This window comes from Perca flavescens, chromosome 4 (assembly GCF_004354835.1).
Source record: "Perca flavescens isolate YP-PL-M2 chromosome 4, PFLA_1.0, whole genome shotgun sequence".
NCBI classification, from domain to species: domain Eukaryota; kingdom Metazoa; phylum Chordata; class Actinopteri; order Perciformes; family Percidae; genus Perca; species Perca flavescens.
In genome coordinates this window covers 21,577,869-21,598,051 of record NC_041334.1, presented here as the reverse complement: position 1 = coordinate 21,598,051, position 20,183 = coordinate 21,577,869, and the positions used below count along the sequence as shown (strand labels likewise).

The 20,183-nt window shown below is 39.0% G+C and overlaps 2 protein-coding genes across 5 annotated transcripts; one reads left to right on the top strand and one right to left on the bottom strand.

The window, feature by feature from the left end:
* Positions 1-34: 34 nt before the first annotated feature.
* Positions 35-3,589, bottom strand: emp3a (epithelial membrane protein 3a (MAM blood group)). Its single transcript, XM_028576965.1, has 5 exons — positions 3,432-3,589; positions 1,827-1,937; positions 1,536-1,638; positions 1,255-1,395; positions 35-558 (listed from the first exon to the last, which is right to left on the bottom strand). Exons 2-5 carry the CDS (start codon positions 1,902-1,904, stop codon positions 383-385), a joined length of 498 nt encoding a protein of 165 aa, XP_028432766.1. The 5' UTR covers positions 1,905-1,937; positions 3,432-3,589; the 3' UTR covers positions 35-382.
* Positions 3,590-6,197: 2,608 nt separating this feature from the next.
* On the top strand, positions 6,198-18,855 carry si:dkey-264d12.5 (coiled-coil domain-containing protein 30). Of its 4 annotated transcripts, none has more exons than XM_028575392.1 (16): positions 6,198-6,622; positions 7,961-8,137; positions 8,230-8,350; positions 9,526-9,737; positions 9,854-9,949; positions 10,405-10,570; positions 11,355-11,470; positions 14,626-14,736; positions 15,270-15,352; positions 15,464-15,587; positions 15,841-15,953; positions 16,117-16,258; positions 16,684-16,820; positions 16,944-17,061; positions 18,043-18,050; positions 18,140-18,855. In XM_028575392.1, the coding sequence occupies exons 1-16, from the start codon at positions 6,608-6,610 to the stop codon at positions 18,336-18,338; spliced, it is 1,938 nt and encodes a 645-aa protein (XP_028431193.1). In that variant the 5' UTR covers positions 6,198-6,607; the 3' UTR covers positions 18,339-18,855. The 4 variants fall into 4 exon arrangements, with proteins under 4 accessions (XP_028431193.1, XP_028431192.1, XP_028431191.1 ...); XM_028575391.1 differs by having other exon boundaries at positions 16,944-17,073; XM_028575390.1 differs by having other exon boundaries at positions 6,199-6,622; positions 17,989-18,050.
* The last annotated feature ends 1,328 nt before the right edge of the window (positions 18,856-20,183 follow it).

Here is a 20,183-nt window from a genome sequence, read left to right as displayed (position 1 = left end):
ACAGGAATGCTCTTTAGTAAAGGTCACATCAACAATAGGTGTATTGCATTTTTAATACGTAAACACAGATATATACAAAATACATAAAAAACTGTAATCAAAATCATACATACAAGTTTTATTTACCTTATATTTCTATGTCAGAATGCTTTTTCTAACACAATATGAGCTTTGTGTCTTACAGCATGACTGAGTTTTCTTGATCTGGTCTTCAGTAACAACAATGTGTCTCACTGACAGAGATGCCACTATGATGACATAATGATCCTGCATACTGTACCATGTAACACAATTGTATAATTTCCTCATGTGCGCTTACTGATAACTGGAAAGTAAGTGCAGAGCATCACACTCTTATTAAGAGGTTTTTCCAGTTTTTGGCTCACTGCTTCTTGCGCAGGTGGACGTATAGGACTCCACTAACCAGGAGGAGAGGGACACACAGCCACGCCAGGATGAAACAGTAGCCAAAGCGTCCCTTGCTTAGATCTCTGGAGTCACTTAAGATCTCCTTTCTGTGGAAGGTGAAGATGAGGCAAGCAGCAAAGGTTGTGAAACCTGCAAGAGTAACACATTAAAAAGCTTTAGTTCCAATTCTCATCACAGTCATATTAAATACACATCAGGGATTAATGAAGTAAATATTTAGTAACAAATGTTTTGCAAAGGGATAAGATTGCATTGTTCTGCATTTTTCTTCTTGTCAACAAATATCACAAAAAGACCAAAGCCAACGATGCATCAGTCCATCTCTCACTTCTTTCCGGCTTCCCTAAACTGTCTGTGGCAGTCAGCTTCAGGCCATTGGTTTCTACTGAAGATGTAAATCTTCAAAAAATGGGCCAGACATTTATTTGTCTAATTTTTTGAAAAGGCTACAGAATTTTCTAAAACAGATGTACACTGTAGGTTTTAGCAAATGTTACAGTAGTAAACAGTGAATGTGGGATTGACTGAAAATAAACTACATCTTTCACATGTTCATTGAAATGAGTATACAGGCATGATTCATAATGGAGTAAAAAATAGCAGACATTTAAACCATGCTGATTTTATATATCAAGTCACACCCTGATATGCAGGTCTACTCTACAACTATAAAAAAAGCCAATTTAAAAAAAAGTATTGCAGTTAAGTTATTACTGTCATAAGAAATAATAGATTTGATAGTCCCTTGAAAGAGTGAAAACATAAAATGTTGACAGGTTTTTATTTTCATTGACAAAATTGTATGTGGCTTATGGAATAAGACACCTGCAAAGGCCTGACAGAGGCCTGTGAAGTAGAAGAGTCCTCCTTTGGTTATGGTGAACAGCTGACCCAGAAAAACCAGGAAGGAGATGGAGGAGAAGACCACAGAGAGGACCATGAGGGCCTGGACAGACTGCAGCCAGTCTAGGAGAACACGTCAGAGAATGAGATTAAAATACTGAGTCACAAGCAAAACATAATGCAAAATATGACCAGTGAATAAACGAACCAGCATGCATACCAACATGTATGCAGGCAAGCACGCAGAGAAATACTGCATTTACCGCTTTCATTAGTAGCAGCACACATCCAGGTCTGTGTGGCATTATCATGGAAGCAGTTATACCATAGGTCTGTGATTTCTAAATCATCCCATATCCACCAGGACTGCAGAAATAAAGAAATATTTTTGGATCAGATTTCAAAGACAGTTTCTCAGAATGAGTGCACAAAACCACAGTGACGTGCAGCATTGTTGTGTTTGGTTTTATTCGCACTACACAGGGATTAACGATGACATCTACTGTAAGATGAAAGACAACACAAGTTAAGGCATCAGTTTACATGGGAATCACCTTCTCCAGGGTAGCGACGAGGAGCATGGCCAAGGTGACCAGATGCAGCACAGTTACGAATATGAGCAGGAAGACCATGGCTGCTTGGAGATGAGGGAAAAGTCTGGTATCCTGCATAAAAACAACCCTGCTGTGTTATTTTTTTATTATAGGATGGTGTCTGTACAAATCCATTAATTTTATTATTGCTGGTTCCAAATAGAACCAACCAGCTCTGTAGTCAAAGAAACACCATTTCGTCCATGTCATTTAAAATGGCCAGCAGATTTCTGAAGGCAGTGGCCTGTAACAGTGGACCCTCTATCTGCCTCTTGAGGAAACTCTGAGCACCCTTATCATTGATCTCAATATCTGCACCGACAATCTCTGCCCATTTATTAGGCCACAAGCATGCAATGTCTTCAGAGCCTGTCCAGTCTCTGAGGATCAGAACATCACCTCCCTGTAACCGTTGTAAACAAGCATGCAGTCTGAACCCCTATCTACCAACGGTCTGACATACTGTTGTGTCCTTTTTATGAATCTGGGTACAAACTTTATACCTAGTATAAAAGGATGACAATCTGTTATTCAGGTTTTATGTAAAAAATAAAAAATATGATTGTATTCCCTTTTCTTAATATATTCAAACACATTCCCCAATGACTCACACCAAAAGTTAAATGACAACAACTCTGAATAAGAGTGATGAATGACTCAATCATTTGATCTGCTTTTTCCATCAGAGACATTTTTGAGAACACAAAAAGAGGAAATCACATTATTAAGAAAGACTTTTTGGGGCTGGTTCCTTTTTAGTTTAAGTTCCCCTAGATATAGTTATAAAAACACTACTTACAAAAATAAATAAAGACAGAAATTTGCATTGTGGCCTACTTACGTACAGTAAAAAACTAAATGAGGAATTATTCAAAAACATGTGTGCTGTTTTTCTACTATAATATATGTGGTTAAATCTAGAAAGGGCATAATGCACAAATCAAATGCATTTCATTTTTCCAATCAAAAGTTGAGTCTAAAATATCAAAACTGTGCATTTGGTACATTTGTTTCTGGGGCCAGAAAGAAAGACTGCTGCTTGGTTTCACAATTCATTAAATCTATTTTCAAATACAAGCCTAAATGTAGGACTAAAGGAAAATCTACTAAATGTAGACATTTCCTTTTCCTAAATTACCTTTCCACAACTGTACCCTTTCAGGAGTGGGTATTCTACACCTTGCACATGTTTGTCTTTCTCATCCAGCTCTGCCCATAGAAGAGAACCACTGTTGCTATTAAATTGTGGACAATTCAGAGAGGCATGTGTTTGATTACATACTACTACATCCGGTTTATGTAACATTTTGAGGTAACTGGCACAGACAAATGAAAGTAACCACTGAAATTGTAAGCACTGTGGAAGAACAGAAAAGCATCCTCATAAACATTATAATAAACAATAAGTAATAATAATAAAATATCATAATCATATCATGAAGGACTCTTTGCACATTTGGGTGTGACCTGCATCTCATGTGGCAATAGTTACATCATACTTAACTGTGTGAAAATCCAGGAATGACATTTCTGTTTATTCCAACATAACCCAGATGAAGTTCTTACCCTTCAGCTTCAGTGCCTTTGAGTCTGTACCCTTGACCGTCTTTGATTTTTTTTCACCCAGTTGTTGTTATCCTCCCTCTTTGCTCTTTTTGTCCTCACAGACGTTTTAGCTCCAAAACTTTGAGAGAAGGGTACAGATGAGGAATGTGGAGTTAGATATAGGAGGAGTTCTCAACACCCATTTCCTCTAAAGTTTCTCTGCCCTCCCCCTCAAATCTGTGGTCTGGACCAACCAACTCAACACAAAAAATAACATTCCTCAAGACCTGCATAAACACAGAAATTTTTTTCAAAAGCTATATTGCCGACATCCAATCTGCATAGAAATTTGGAACAAAACATGATGCGGTAATAATCTATTATTCAGACTTTACCGAAGTCAGAGTGAGGGGATTGAAAGGCAGGAAGTATGACTGATTGCTGCCCACATTTAACTGGATATGTGCAGGAAATCTCAGACCCAAGACACAAGTGTTTAATCTTAAATTGAATCCCAATAAAAGCATAAATACACAACACACATTAACATGCCATATTACCGTAATGTCGTCAGTTGCATTACAGCCATGACCCCTGTTGCATGTACCCTCTCTCTCTCCCCCCTGTTTTCAGTCTGCCTCTTCAACTATCCAATAAAGATGAAAATCATCTTGCAGTTTATTTTAATGCTGTTTATATTGATTGCACCTACAGACATGTTTATTTGGTCTCCAAAATTGATGATGTCATTATAGCCCGACCGATATATCGGCGGGCCGATATTATTGGCCGATATTAGGCATTTTCCAAACTATCGGTATCGGCATATATAATGGCTGATAAATGAATCTTTAAAAAATAAAATAAAAACAGACAAAACACCCTTCAACCATGTTATGAGTGTTGGTGTTGCATAGTTTGTCCACTAGATGGCACTCTACAACATCCCTGTCGGCAACACTTTTAGATTTTTTTGTTGTTATTGTCTTTTTGTTCAAAGGACTTTAAGTTTCATATCTTAAGTTTGTATTTTTATACATCTGTTTATGTTTTGTTACGCGTTTCTGGATTTTTTTTTTTAAACATACAGTACTGTGCAAAGGTTTTAGGCAGGTATGAAAAAATGCTGTAAACTAAGAATGCTTTCAAAAATGGAAGTGTTAATAGTTTATTTTCAGCAATTAACAAAATGCAGTGAATGAACAGAAGAGAAATCTGGTGTGACCACCCTTTGCCTTCAAGACAGCATCAATTCTTCTAGGTACACTTGCACAAAGTTTTTGAAGGAACTCGGCAGGTAGGTTATTCCAAACATATTGGAGAACTAACCACAGATCTTCTGTGGATGTAGGCTTCCTCAAATCCTTCTGTCTCTTCATGTTATCCCAGACACACTCGACGATGCTGAGATCAGAGCTCTGTGGGGGCCATGTCATCACTTCCAGGACTTCTTGTTCTTCTTTACACTGAAGATAGTTCTTAATGACCTTGGCTGTATGTTTGGAGTCGTTGTCCTGCTGCAGAATAAATTTGGGGTCAATCATACGCCTCCCTGATGGTATTGCATGATGGATGCCTATATTTCTCAGCATTGAGGACACCATTAATCCTGACCAAATCTCCAACTCCATTTGCAGAAATGCAGCCCCAAACTTGTAAGGAACCTCCACCATGCAGACACGCATTATTGTACCGCTCTACAGCCCTTTGGCAAACAACCTGCCTTATGGTACAGCCAAATATTTCAAATTTTGACTTTTTGGCTGCAACTCTTCCATGAAGACCACTTCTGGCCAGACTTCTCCGGACAGTAGATGGGTGTACCTGGGTCCCACTGATTTCTGCCAGTTCTGAGCTGATGGCACTGCTGGACATCTTCCGAATTCGAGGGAAATAAGCTTGATGTGTTTTTCATCTGCTGCACTAAGTTTCCTTGGCCGACCACTGCCTCTACGATTCTCAACGTTGCTCGTTTCTTTGTGCTTTTTCAAAAGAGCTTGAACAGCACATCTTGAAACACTGCTTTGAAATATTTGTCTGGGAGAGACCTTGCTGATGCAGTATAACTAGGCTACCTATATACTAGAATTGGTTGACCTGACTACACTCCTACAAAATCCCTGACTTTTTGCAATTACCTATAAGAATTGATGCTGGTTTGAAGGCAAAGGGTAGTAACACCAAATATTGATGTGATTTTAGATTTTTATTTTGTTCGCTCACTTTGCATTTTGTAAATTGATAAATATAAACAATCATTATTTATATTTTTTGAATAAATTCTTAGTTTACAGCATTTTTTCACACCTGCTTAAAACCGGCCGATTTACTTTTCTTTACTTAAAGTGCTCATATTATGCTCATTTTCAGGTTCATAATTGTATTTAGAGGTTATATCAGAATAAGTTTATTAGCTAAATGTACTTGAAGTATTAAAAGCAAAAGAACTCTGCAGGGGAAAAAATGGCCACTATGAGTATAATATAGGCAGAGGTGGGATACAGCTCAGTTTTATAGTTTAATCTATAACAACAATGCATGCATAACAAGTAGCTTACCTCAAATTAAAAATAGGATTTATAAAGCAATTACTTACATTCCACCACTGCCAGTAATAGAGGTAGGCCTATCGCATACTTTTAGTCTAGTTTAAGCCAAAGATTATGTGAAATGGATTCTTACACAAAGATTTATTTTTATTTATTTTTTTACTAATGTTTACCAGTAAATCTAAACTATTCACACTTAACGGTCCCATAAGACTCCTTCAAGGACCCACGGACAGCCCACAATCAACGTGCGCGTAAGAGCCGTGAGTTTTTACAACAAGTAACAGAACCTCGCACCACTCCAACCAGAGCCAATTGTACTTTACTGTTGGTTCAGCTTCAACCCTTATCACGTTTTCGCTGGTAGCCTATTGACGTGGAAGTCTCGAGTAGCTATACCGTCTCAAAGTTGTTAAGGAGTTGAGTGAGTGCGTACCGTTAACGTTATTGGACAACGGGGAGACGGACTCGAATGTTTACGTCGTAGTGTTAGAACGCGAGGCTGAGTTCTGTCTCGATGCCAGTGTGAGTTGATTTTCGGTGTTCGGAGTCGATCTCGGACTTTTTGAAAAAACGACAAAAAGTTCAAGCTGCAATGTGATGTGATTGATAAACTACGGTCAAAAGTTATTTAACACCGTAGGACAAATGGATCAACCAGAGGTACCAAGCACATTCTACTTTTTCTTCGTTTCTAACCTTAGCTAGCTAAAACTTTGGACCGTCAAACAGTTGATGAATGTAGCTCTGCAAGCTGGTGATTAAATTACATTAACCCCTCAGCATGTTGTTACATTTACCCCATGTAATTTAATGGTTGAAACCATCACCTTAGTCAAGTCAACACTATTACACAACAGTATTATCCGCTTGATCTCTAAAAGCTATGATGTTTTTTTTTATGGCTGCGCCATTTCATCAAATGGAAACGTTGTAGCTAGATGTCTTGCAATACGTGTTCCTACTGGCATTCATCCTGATAGTTTGCATCTTTTGGGATCTTCACTAGAATGTTAAACAAAGTTCTATGGGTTTCAGCAAGTGTGGCTGCAGAGCATGTGATTAATGACTGTTAATAAGGGGTGAACGTTATTACACAGGATAAAGTTTGGTCAGTTAGCGGTTATAGGCTGTTCAACTGCAACACATTGGCAATGCCAGCTGTCTCCACTGAGAGAAACAGCTGTTCCCCAAAATGTGCTAACAACTTAAATCACAGCTAAGAGGAGCGTCAGTTATCTCACTCTAGTTCAGAATTAGAGATATGTATCATCATTCATAAGAATTGTTTTGACATCTTGAGATGTAACATGTAAGCAGCATCACTCCCAGGAAAAAAAATTGATAATCACCTAATCTTATCCTAAAACGTTGTTTATGTATTTTAATCTTTTAGCATCATCAGTTTCCCTTACAGGGAGTGAACTGAAGTGACAGTGTAAGATAAAAAATACATATTTTAATAATGATATCTAGGGCTGGGCAATCAATATCGTGATATGAGACTAGATATCGTCTTAGATTTTGGATATCGTAATATTGTGATATGACACAAGTGTTGTCTTTTACTGGTTTTAAAGGCTGCATTACAGTAAAGTGATGTACTTTTCTGAACTTACCAGACTAGTTCTAGCTGTTCTATTATTTGCCTTTTTCTCACTCAGACATTATGTCTGCATTACTGATGATTATTTATCTAAAATCTAAGTTTGAAGATATTTTGTTAAAGCCCCAATTGTCAAACCCTAGAATATCGCTGCAATATCGATATCTAGGTATTTGGTCAAGAATATAGTGATATTTGATTTTCTCCATATCGCCCAGCCCTAATGATATCATATTCACACAGTAAAATTATATAACGTTCACATTAGAGACTGATTGGAAAGATGTAATTCAGTTTCTCCTCCAACAATGCAAGACAGTAAGCCCTTTGTAAGTATGAGATAAGGTGGTTTGTCTGTGACCTTGTCCACATACAATCACCCATACCATCTCTAGGAGGAGCCAGAGCAGATCGCCACATGGTTCAGTGAGCAGGGACTCCCTGTTGACTCCCCTGTGGAGGCTAAGCTGCGTTTGCTATGGAGTGCCCTCCAGCGCACAAGAAGTTGTCTGAGCAGTGTGACATGGGAACTGGACACCCAGCGCTCACAACACTTAGCAGAGATGGCAGAGGTAAGTTATCGCTGTTGAATTACCAGTGACACTAGAAATTGTCACGAAGAGCAGAAATAAATGAAGGTTTGTGTCCACTTTCTGTCTGTAAGGTACGCAAGTCCTTGGAGCAGATCCGAATCTTTACAGAGCACAAAGATGTTTTGGCTCAGGAGATACAAGACGAAAACGATCAGCTTAAGGAGCAGCTGCGACGTCTAATATCCCTTCAAGGTTGGACATTTTTACCTGTACACTACCTACAAATATGAATACTCTAACAGCATGAGAAGTAGTGACAAAATTCAAACTTCTGGATCTTTATCTGCACTATGACAAAGTCTTTTTAAACTGTTGTATGCTTTTCTCCCCCCTAATAGATTACATATTTTAAGAATATATTAAAGGCATTTTTGTCTTATACACTGAAGGCTTTCAACTTATCAGTTTTTACGGTATCATTCACAAGTTTTTCTTCAACACAAGCCATGTTAGCTGTCCTATCTTTTTTTTGGGGGGCGGGGGCATTTTTAGGCCTTTATTTCCACAGGACAGCTAAGGACATGAAAGGGGGTGGGAGAGGGGGAATGACATGCAGCAAAGGGCCGCAGGTTGGAGTCAAACCCACGGCCGCTGCGTCGAGGAGTAAATCTCTATATGTGTGCGCCTGCTCTACTAACTGAGCTAACCCAGCCACAGCTGTCCTATCTTGATTGATAATTTTTGAAGACATGTCATTCTTAAAGTTAGCCCCGCCGGAACTCTCTCATCCACTGTGTCCCGGATGGTTCCATAGAAAAGCCCAGGGAAGCGGCTGTGCGCTGCTCTTTAATGGAGGTGGAGCGGTTAACTGGATGTAGGCTACATTTACCAAACCAACTGTCACAGCGGGTGAGGAAGAGGCAACAAGGACAGACAGGGACAGGTCAGGGATTTATTGATGACATGAATGTACATAAGCTTACTGGCATGGGGTAGAAAGTCTGAACAGAAGTAACAGAGTCCACGGTTAACGGGAATGGGGAAATGTAAAAGGGTGCAGGCAGAGACAGGCACATATACAGAGTCAGGTTCCAGGTAACAGGAAACGTGTTGCAGGGTAAGGGGCTGAATGAGAGAGTCAGGTGGCTGGGACAGGTGGGAAAGTCCGGTGGATGGATGGGGAATGACAATACAGGGGCCTGGGGAAGTGGGGATGTGGCAGAAAAGCAGAATGGACAAAACAGGACTAAGGCAGACCAACCAGTTTTAGTCTTCATCCTTGAAGAACACAAGACATGTTGGTAAAGCTGACTTAAACTGACTGCATTCTTGAGACAAGACAAGACCCCAGACACCCCCAGTACACAGATATTCAGATTTTAAAGCATTAGAAATCCTACTCTGTCATCATTCTCTGTTGTGATTAGATGCCCAGATAAACGAGGTGGCTAAGATGCTGTACCAGCAGGGTCTCACAGAGTTGATTCACAGCAGCCCCAGTGAGCAGGTGGCCTATCTCCTGGTGGAGAGAGCCTCCTTACTTGAGATGAGTGAGGATCCTAACAATCTGACGGGTGATGGAAACACAGTCAGCCTGCTGGGATCTGAAGCCCAGGCACTGAACACCAGTGCACACCAGGTTAGAGGAAGAACCTTAAAGATGTTGTTTCAACTGTTAAAAGGGCATGCTGTACAGATACATTTCTCTGTGGGCAAAGAACTTATTATATTATGTGATCTAATGTTATTCCACAGTCTTCCCACAAGGGGGCACCACGTCACAGCCAGAGCCCATGGAAGAGACTCTTTGGACTCCACAAAGCTTCACAGAGCAAACATACTTTTGTTCCTGTATGTCATTTTATCTAGAGTAATGTTCCTTTATCCCATACTAACAAAACACTAAGTACTGCACTCAGGTCAGTTGAAAAATCAGGAACTATCAGCCACGCTGACTCCTTTTTTGTGTATCCTAAATTGCACGCTTGAATATGAGGATCTTTTTGCATGTTTCAAAACTTCCGTTTTAGCAGTATCAAGATAAACATTAACAACTTTTTTTGTTCCAGTGTTCTTAAGCTTTGTTACCAGCTCAAGCTAGGGAACGTTGCATGTCAGGAGAAATTCAAGATGCTACACTACTGATGCATCTTGATCCAGTGCACTTCTCAAGGTCTCTTGTCTGTTCTTGTATGCATGTATTTATGAACATTTCTCGTTTGTATGCATTGGGGTTCTCTTCAAAATAGGGTTATCAAATTAAAATTTGGTCATTTGGTCGGTTTGCTCTTTCCCTCTCTCTTTAGGCTGAGCCCAGGCATTTGGCTGGCCAGGCAAGCAGCATGGAGAGGGAATGTTCCCGTCTGGAGCGGGACCTGGAGGAGGCCTCCCGCCGGCTGGCCATGGCCCACAATGAGATCCGGCGTTTGACTGATGAGCTGGAGTCTGCTCATTTGACTCAAAAAGATTATGGTGATAGATATCAATTAGCTACTTACAAGCAAACTGTGTCATTCTCAAAGAGATTTGTCATGGTGATAACACTGTAAACTATCACCACTATGTCAACATTGCCTCTATTTTTCAGGAAATCAACACATCAAAGCTACAACACATACAAAAAACACAACACAAATACAACGGCTACAACACAAATACAACAGCTACAACACAAATTCAAAAGACAACACAAATACAAAAGCCACAACCCTTTGTCAAAATTAGAAAAATTAAAGCTTAAATCCTTGGGGAGGAACAAAATTGTGAATCCATGAGCACAGTTTACAACTCAGTGGACACAGTTTACAAAACTGGGCAGTTTATAAACTGTGCACGCAGATTTGGAAATGGTCTTTATTTTCTCAGCTGACATGGACGCTCACTTCCGTTGTAGCTATAAAAAAAAAAAACTGTGGTTTTAGCATTTGGGTTGTTTTTCTTGCATTTGTGTTGTGGCTTTTGTATTTGTGATGTAGCTTTTGCATTTGTGTTTTGGCTTTTGTATTTGTCTTGTAGCTCTTGTATTTGTGTTTTAGCTTTTGTATTTGTGTTGAACCGTCTCGGCCACCGTAAGATCTGATACTAACATTTGGTTGAATAAAATAACAATTGAAAAACTTAAATTATCAATGTTTGTATTTTCAATATGTTAAAATACTCACAATCAACCAGCATTTCGTAATCAAGAATGTGTGAAATCCTTTAACATGTATTATTTATAATCCGATGAGTGCATTATCTGACTTTATTTCTAAAGACGTGGTGGAACTGCGAAAGGCCAAAGAGCTGAACGATTGTCTGGACCTTGAGATCAGAGCCTTGAGGAGCAGGGTACGCACCCTGGATGCTGAGAAAAGCTCGCTGCAGCAGACGGTAAGATACCTGCTGGAATAATATATTTTATTGGTACACATTATGGTGAGATAACACCACATTCAAGATTTTTTTATTTTCCACAATTTTTGCAGTAGAGACTTTTGACTTTCAGTAACAGAATAAGCTTATATTAATAGTACTGGTAGGAACCACACACTTCACTCTCATTGATGTTTTGAGTTGGTAAGTTGTTACAAATTATATATTTGGTGTGGGGTGGACCGAACACCTTACATTGGCCTAATTTGTGCCCACAAAGGCAATATTTCAGTCTCTTATTTCAGACTGTGGGCCCACATTAAAAGTGGAGGTAAGTCATACTTTTAGCTGCGTGTGCGAGTTCTGCATGTTGTAAAACACATTTACAATTAAGCCTGAACTAAGTGCTGTTGCCCTTTTATTTTCTGTTGTGTTGACTCAACAAAAGGGGCTCAAACTCAGAACCTTTGATGCCATAGGCAGGTGCTGATCTCAGGGAGCTATTACCTGGGTGAAAATGAAAGTGGCCTCACAACATCTAGTAGACAAGGGCAGAGGTGTCAAGTAACGAAGTACAAATACTTCGTTACCTTACTTAAGCAGAAATTTTGGGTATCTATACTTTACTGGAGTAATTATTTTACAGCATACTTTTTACTTCTACTCCTTACATTTTCACGCAATTATCTGTACTTTCTACTCCTTACATTTTAAAAATAGCCTCGTTACTCATATTTCAGTTCGGCTTGTTTTCATTCCAGCTCGTCAGTCATCGTTCAAAAAAACACACACACAAAAAAACCCTATCCAGATCGCTCCATCCGGAGAGAGTGAATTTGATTGTGGTTGGATGAGAAGTATAAACATAGCTATTCCGACTCCCTATTGGTTCGTACGCGATCCATAACACCTGTACAGACCCGGTGCTAATACGCCACCGGTGCCTTAACGACCGTTATCTACCGAACCGAATAGCAACACGGATTTCGGTGCCTTAGGTGCCTGCGCGATGCTCCGAAAACGGTCTTTTCAAACCCTAGTATCTATACTTCTACTTGAGTAATGAATGTGAATACTTTTGACACCTCTGGACAAGGGGCAGGATTGCATGAAAATGCAGAATTTTAAACTACTGTAAAAAAAATGTATTTCCCACTAGAACATTCTGAGAATGTGTGTACTTGGTTAAGACAACATAGAGATGCCTGTAATTTATTTTCACAAGGATCAAAAGATGACAAAGTGATGTTTAAAGATGCTCTATTTTGCATTCACTGCAATGGCGTAGATGAGGACACAATTAAAAAATGTAATTCACTTTTTGAGATAAAATTCTTTTGCACACCAAATCTACAGTGACCTCTTAATGTTGTGATTTTTTTTCCATGAACATCAAAGATTTAGTTTAGAAGAATTTGCAGAATGTGTTTACACTACTGTGTGCAGTAAAAGGTTTTAATGCACTGTGGGCTAAACTTTTGATATAAAAATCTGAATGGTAAATTTGTGGTGGACAGTCTTGAGAAGTTCCCCGAATTTGGTGTCAATGAAAACCAAAATGTGCGTTGATTTATTATGAAGTTTGAAAGTACTGATTAAAATTAAAATGCTGACAGCTAAACGGTGTAAAAGTTTGTTTATATTTCAATGTAGAGGATTTCCAACACCGAGACGTACGACAGTCTGCAGCTGCTGTTGTCTGAAAAACAACACATATGTTGCGTTCACTTGAAATACGCCTCGCCAGCTTCGTGCTGCATTCAAAGTTATTGTAAAATACAGTATAATTTTCCCATGCAGTGGTTGTTTTTGTCGTTTAACAGGAATTTACTGGTGAAATAAGAAAGAGGCTCGATATTTATAGAACATTATATAATTTATTTTTATATAACTATTTGACTGAAATGGTTATCAGAAATAATCTCAGAAATAATTTATTTAAAAAAAAAAAAAAAAGTGTGTAATCATGTTACTGCATTGAAGAGCTAGCGCCCACGTTGTTTAATTAGCAAATGCACCTGCACCCATCTTTGCACCCATGGGCATGCTGGTCTTACAGGGAGGTGTGTTCAGGTGAATTCTTGGCGTATTGCTATCTTGAGGTAGCGGGAAAGGATTTAATTTCAGTATTGCTATTATGTATTTTAAAGGGGTGATAGAATGATTTTATAGGGTATTTTACACTGTTCCTTAAGGTCTCCTAATAGGGTATGTAACATTGGTTGGGCTGAAAATTGCCCGAATGCTATTTGGAACAAGAGCTTTTCTTCCAAATACGGTATGCTCATGAATATTCAGAATGAGCTACGCGCTGATTGGTTTGAGAAAACTACATAGAAACACATGGGAGACTTGACAGCAGGTCTCATATTTCAGACGCTGCAAAGTTATACATTTTTTATCGTGCTATTTTGTTATTAAATTCACTTCTGATACTTTTTTTTTTTTTACTACAAATTACTTTTTGGGAGAAGTAATTTGTAACTGTAACTAATTACTTTTTTAAAGCAAGATGACCAACACTGCATAAAAATAGGATCATAGTAATGCAAGTTATCATGGATTGTTTGCATGGCTGTCAAATACGCAACAACATTTATTTTAATTTTATTACATTTATATAGCGCTTTATCATAGACACTCAAAGAGGATTTGGAGGGAGGGGGGGGTGGGAATGCTCTCTAACACCACTAATGTGTAGCACCACCTGGGTGATGCACGGCAGCCATACAATGCCTTACAACGCCAGACCGCTCACCACACATCAGCTAGTTAGGGAGGGGGAGGGGAACATATTTTTAGTGGTGGGGGAAACTGGAGAAAACCCACGCAGACAACATGTAAACTCCACACAGAAAGGCCTGGATTTGAACCCAGAACCTTCTTGCTGTGAGGCCCCAACACTAACCACTGGGCCACCGTGCTGCCCAAACATGGCACCGACTATACATTTCAGCTCTCTCCCAACAAAAATAAACTGCTCAAGTTTAATGATTATGAAGCATCATCCAAGTGTTGCCGGATGTGTGTATCCTACGCTAGGTTGAGTGCAGTCAAGTTGAAAGATATGGATTACTTGCAAATTCCAAATGTATCACCTGTGTATATTGTTATGAAATTATAAATCTCCCATCAGTCAAACCTCTAAAATTTGATCGCGTAATGCTTCTCAGGTGGCGTCTCTGCAGAGGGAGGTGGAGCGGCTGCAGTCAGTTCTGCAGGAGCAGCAGCAGCAGCTCCTCACTGTGCAGGTTCAGGCCAAGCAGGCTAATGAGTTAGCTAAAGTAAGTCTCACTGTGCAAATCCTTGAGAATTACATGATAAGATTACATCTGCTTCAGCTATCACCAAAGCATGCAGAGCAGAGCTGGATTTTATGTCAAACAGCAAAGGTTGAACACAGTTTAATAAATCTTTGTGTGCATGGATATCTCCGCAAAGAAATTCAGTTTTTTACTGAACGGTCTCATACGTTTCTATTATTATTATTATTATGAGTTATGTGTCAAACATATTGGTATCAACAGACGTGATGCATTAAAGGAAGTTGCAGTCGACACTTGTCAGAATGTTGATCTTGTTGCGCTTCTAGTCCCAGGAAACTGAAGTGATTCAGAGCAATGAGATCTGCAGACATTTACAAAGTAAGCTCAGCGCTCTGTCCAGATGCCTTTTGGAGGAGTCAGAAGTGAATGATTCCAAAACATTAAAAGATTATTCAGAGGATTCAGATTACGTTAAAGACAAATTCATGAACAGACTACAATGGTCTTTGTTTCTTATTACATGATGTCAAAACCTTTTCTTATCCTTTCAGATACGATCGGACACCTCCCACAATGACCTGGATTACCCTATAGCTACCACCTGCAGCAAAGAAAACAATCTTCAGGATCAAAAGTATGATGTTCTACCTCTATAAAACATCCAGCAGCTACTTTATGTGAATTCCAACTCTCAATGTTGCAATAACACATAGGTCAGTGAAGGTTTCTGTGTGTGTGTTTGAAGGCTGTGGAAGCAAAATGAAGCTGATTTGGAGAACTGTGAAAACACTCACTGTCATCTGAGAGAACACAAAGAGCTGCAGACAGAACTACTGCTGCTGCAGAACAAGGAAAACACACTGCGTAAGGTAATTTCTTATGTATTTCAATATACTGTAATTGGTAATTTATCAGGACTTGGTTTGGTTACATATTACAACTTCCATTTATTGTACAACTGTCAGCCAGTACTAAAGGGTGGAAACTGTTGCCAGCTACATGTTAAGCTCACAGAAAACAAAGCTGTAAAATAATCTGAATTTGCCAGCGTAAAATAACGTACTGCATGCACTGTAACTGTTACTTTCTGTCTCTGCTGACATCTGTACTTTGGACCCACAGGAGTGTCCTCATTGCCAAGAGGCAGTGATGACTCTGTTGACAACCCAAGAGGAGTGCAAGACACTCAAGGATGAGATCTGTGAAGCCCTTAAATGCCTTGACAAAGAGCGGAGGTAACAGGCCCAAAAGGTGTTGCCGTCAGCTAAAAAGCTACAAAATTCCAGAAAACTAAAAAAACACAATATAAATCTTGTAATTTTTGATTTTAGCCAATAAGATTTCTATGTATGAACAAACACCAAAGTAATGTGTTATTTTGTTCCATCTCCTTTACAGTAAATACCATGAAATGAAGGAAAAGCACAAGGCAAAACTGTGTCGAGCCAAACAGAAATGTGATGATGAAACCACATGGCGTGACAAGAAGATAAAAACTCTAGAGCGAGAACTGTCCTTTTGTTCCCATTCAGTAGCAAAGGTACGTCTGCAGCTTTGTCCTACTTTACACAATTGAAACCCAGTAGGTTTGAGGTGGGGCAACTGAATGTCATTCTTGTTTAAAATTCCATATCATCTATTTCTTTTATATTTAATAAATTTTTTTATTCACATGACAGAGTTTAACATCAATATTTATTCCCACCTGTGTTAATATAAAATGTTTTGGTTTGGTCTGGAAAAAAGGATTACAGTTTTTTTTCTCCCTGTAGCTTCAGTATGGTAATACATTGACTAAGTGACCACTGTAACAGGCCGTCATGGTTAATGTTCAACTGTGGTAATAAGCAGGAGATGCCGAGTCATGGTGTAATTCCTGTATTATTAATTTTTTTTTTTTTAAATTGAGATTACGTGTAATTGGATGATGAATTGAAGGAATTCAAATAGTTTTTCTTTTCCCAGGAAAAAGAGCTTACCATAAGCATTACCGCGGAAAATGAGAAACTACTTGTTGAGAGGAGAAGGCTACTACAACAGCTAAATGAGGAGGAGCACAACAAGAACGACAGTAATCTTACAGCTTCTTTGTCCCAATGCAGGTGCTTAACTTACACAATCAACGCTTAACTGCTTGATGAAACACATTGAGTCCTACATGACTACTGCACATTTAACTAATGTGTGTTGATTAACAAAGAAGAAATGTTTGTTTTGATCTCAAGGGTGGATTTTCTAGAGATGGAAAACAAGAAACTAGGAAACAAAATACTTCACATGTCCAAGCAGCTAGCTGTCCTGGAACGGGGACTGCAAAACATGCAGTCGCTCCACTTTGCTGAGGTACCGGGCCCAGTTAAGTCTTCTTGATCTTTATATGCTGGAGTCTCTGCTGTTGTAGTTTGGCCATTGTAAAGCTACTTTAGATCAACTGCCTCCCTAACTAGGGACATGGCTAAAAGTCTGTAGCCATGCCAGCAACCATGTGAGACTGTAATGCTTCACAGACACCAGAAAACAAAATTGTTGCATGGATTGACAAGACACACACCAACCAAAGTATTGGAAACATTTTGACCAGATGAAACGTTAAGAAATCATCAAAGTAATTCTAAGTCATCCTGTGGGGGACATGAATGTGTGAAGCAATTCAATGGAAATTCATTTTCACAAATGGCAACCTGCTGAACGCACTAGATGAAAAGTCAGAGGATCACCAAAACTCTGGATTAATGTCTGTAAAATATCCATCCAACACTGTAGTTGTTGAGATATTTCAGTTTGGATCAAAGAGGTGGACCAACCAACCAAAATTGCCATTCTGCCATTCCTAGAGCCATGCCGCTAGCATAGCTAAAAATGGAGAGGCAATTTGGCTATTAGACCCTTTTGACAAGTTGGGTAAAAAATTTAAAGTTTGGCCTGAGAGTTGCATCATAGGAACCCCGTCAGACGTTGCTAATCTTCCTTTCAGGCTCATCTGTACTTTTTTTAGCCTCAGAAGAACTTGGCTCAACTTAGCTGTATACTAATGTTAGCATTAGCATGTTATAACACACTCACATTCAGGAGGTTAGCATGATAACGTGCAAATGTCATGGCAATCCATCCAATGATTGAGATATTGGATTATAGAGCAAAGTGTTTGACTGACAAATACTGATCGATCAACGTTGCTGAGCCACGCATCCACCTTTGCCAAATATTGTCTAATAAAGAAAGACAAATTAATTTTTTACCAATCTGACATTTTGTGTTTTATTTTATTAGGAACGGAAGAAAACCTCAAATCTTATGCAGGTTTTTAAATCCCTCCCTTTGCAGACTTCAAGGTAAGCCTGATCCCAATTCTGAATTTGAGCAAAACATATTTCCTTGTTAAATAAAAACACCACTAAATGAATTTTGATTCCGTCCCTAGTGTGATGATGCCTGAGTCATCTGATATTCAGGGCCTATTGGACAATACTCCGAGCAAGCAGACAGCCGTGACCTACTACCCTCACTGTTTGATCTCTGGGCCTCTGTCTCGATCAGCAGAGATGGGCTATCTGAATCTTACATCCGCTCCGGGACGCTCAGACCACTCCACTCCTCTGGCTGCCCTCAGCAGCTCATAACGTACATGTTCCTGAGATCTTCTGTCTGTCTGCAACGTGTATATATATACTGTACAGAAATTATTTTATTTTTAAATTATTAAACTTTTTTTTCCCCCTTACTTCCCTTATAATTTAATTTTCAATTTTATCCTGAGCACAACAACAATCTGGACACTTCCAGATCTCATCTTTTAACGGTTTAAAATCCAGACTTGTAACTTGAAAGCCTTAAAAAGTAATCTAATTTTAACACTTGAACTTCCCCTCACTACTTGAAACTGTTTCCCACACGATCAACACCGGCCGCTACATGTTGCGTTTTGTTTTTTTACGCCATTTAAAACGCACAGTGTATTCATTCAGCTGCATTTCCTTTCCCTGCTCTCCTCCGTCTCACACCTCACTCACACCCACACCATGAAAATGAGAGAAGACAGCTGGCGAAATACACAAGTTCACAAAAGGTTGGTATCTCTGGATACCTTTACACAATCACGCATTAAAAAGTGCTATAAAAAATATTTTCTATTCTGAATACAATGTTGTCATTGTGTTAATGTTGGAGTCCCGAGCCGATTCTTAACAAGCGTTGGCGCCTTCTTTAAAAAGTTAACTAGTCGCAAGTTTGTGGTAAAATGCAGTTGGGTTGTCGAGGACCAAACACAGCAGCTGTAAATAAACATCTTCCCCCCCCCCTCTGCAGCTTTAAATAAAATATGTAAATATATTGTTGGCATTTAGACTAAGAACAGTCATTTGACCAGTTGGCATCTTGGTCTGTTTAACACACTAAGACATCTGAATAGACAGTTGCTAAATCTCAATAGATTTCCAAACCCATTTCTTAAATAGTGCTCACAGGTAAATCGGTTGGATGTTTCAGCTACTTGTCAGTGATAGCTTCACACGTTACCTCCATTTCAAACTATCATGCGTACACAATATTAAAACAGAGTAAAATGTATAATAGACTCAAGCTGTGTTCCGTTCCACAATGTACATACACATAGGGAACACCCTGCAACGTCACAGACGGGAGATATCACTCCCTGCATGCGTTACCCTGATAACATAAACACCTTGGATACGTTGCTATTGTGGAAATTTTACACTACTGAAATGATATCTTAACGCAAAAACTGTTACCATCACATAACTTATTCTATTGAAATGTAACTTGTGAATAAATGTGATTTGATTAATTTACAAGATGTACAGAGTCACTCCAGCGAGACACAACGACTAATGGGTTATTTAGCTATCAACTTCCAGCGAAGTGATGAACCTTTGTTGAGTTCTTCCCTACACACTATACTGTTCCCTTTGAACTGCGCATATTTGCTCCCTACAGTTTGGGATCTCACTTAACATGGCTGGATACTCTGTGCAGTCAACTTCGCAGGGAACTACCAGGCGATTGGAACGCATGCCCAGATTAGGGTCTTATAAGTACTCAAAACAAATATATACACAACAATACTACTCCATAACTTAAATATTTTAGAGAAGCAATGTGGCCTTATTACCATATATTCAATAAACAGCACCAGAAACACAGACCAAACTAAATCATCTTGATTATCGTTGCTTTACCATAGTCTCTAAAGTGCAGCCAGGGCAACTTATTGGACAAAGCAAAATAACTTTCAGGAATGGCTTTTGATGGTCAGACCACCTGGCTGCAACAGGGCTGCAAAGTGGTCAAACTATTTCATTAGGCTTTAACGTGTATGTACTATTAAATGAAACGCATTTTTCCTTTAAAAAAAATAAAGAAACATCTGGGGCAGGTGCTTTGTGATATTATATTTCTCTTTGAAAGATTCTTACATTCTTAATTTCGACACCAACACTAGATACAGA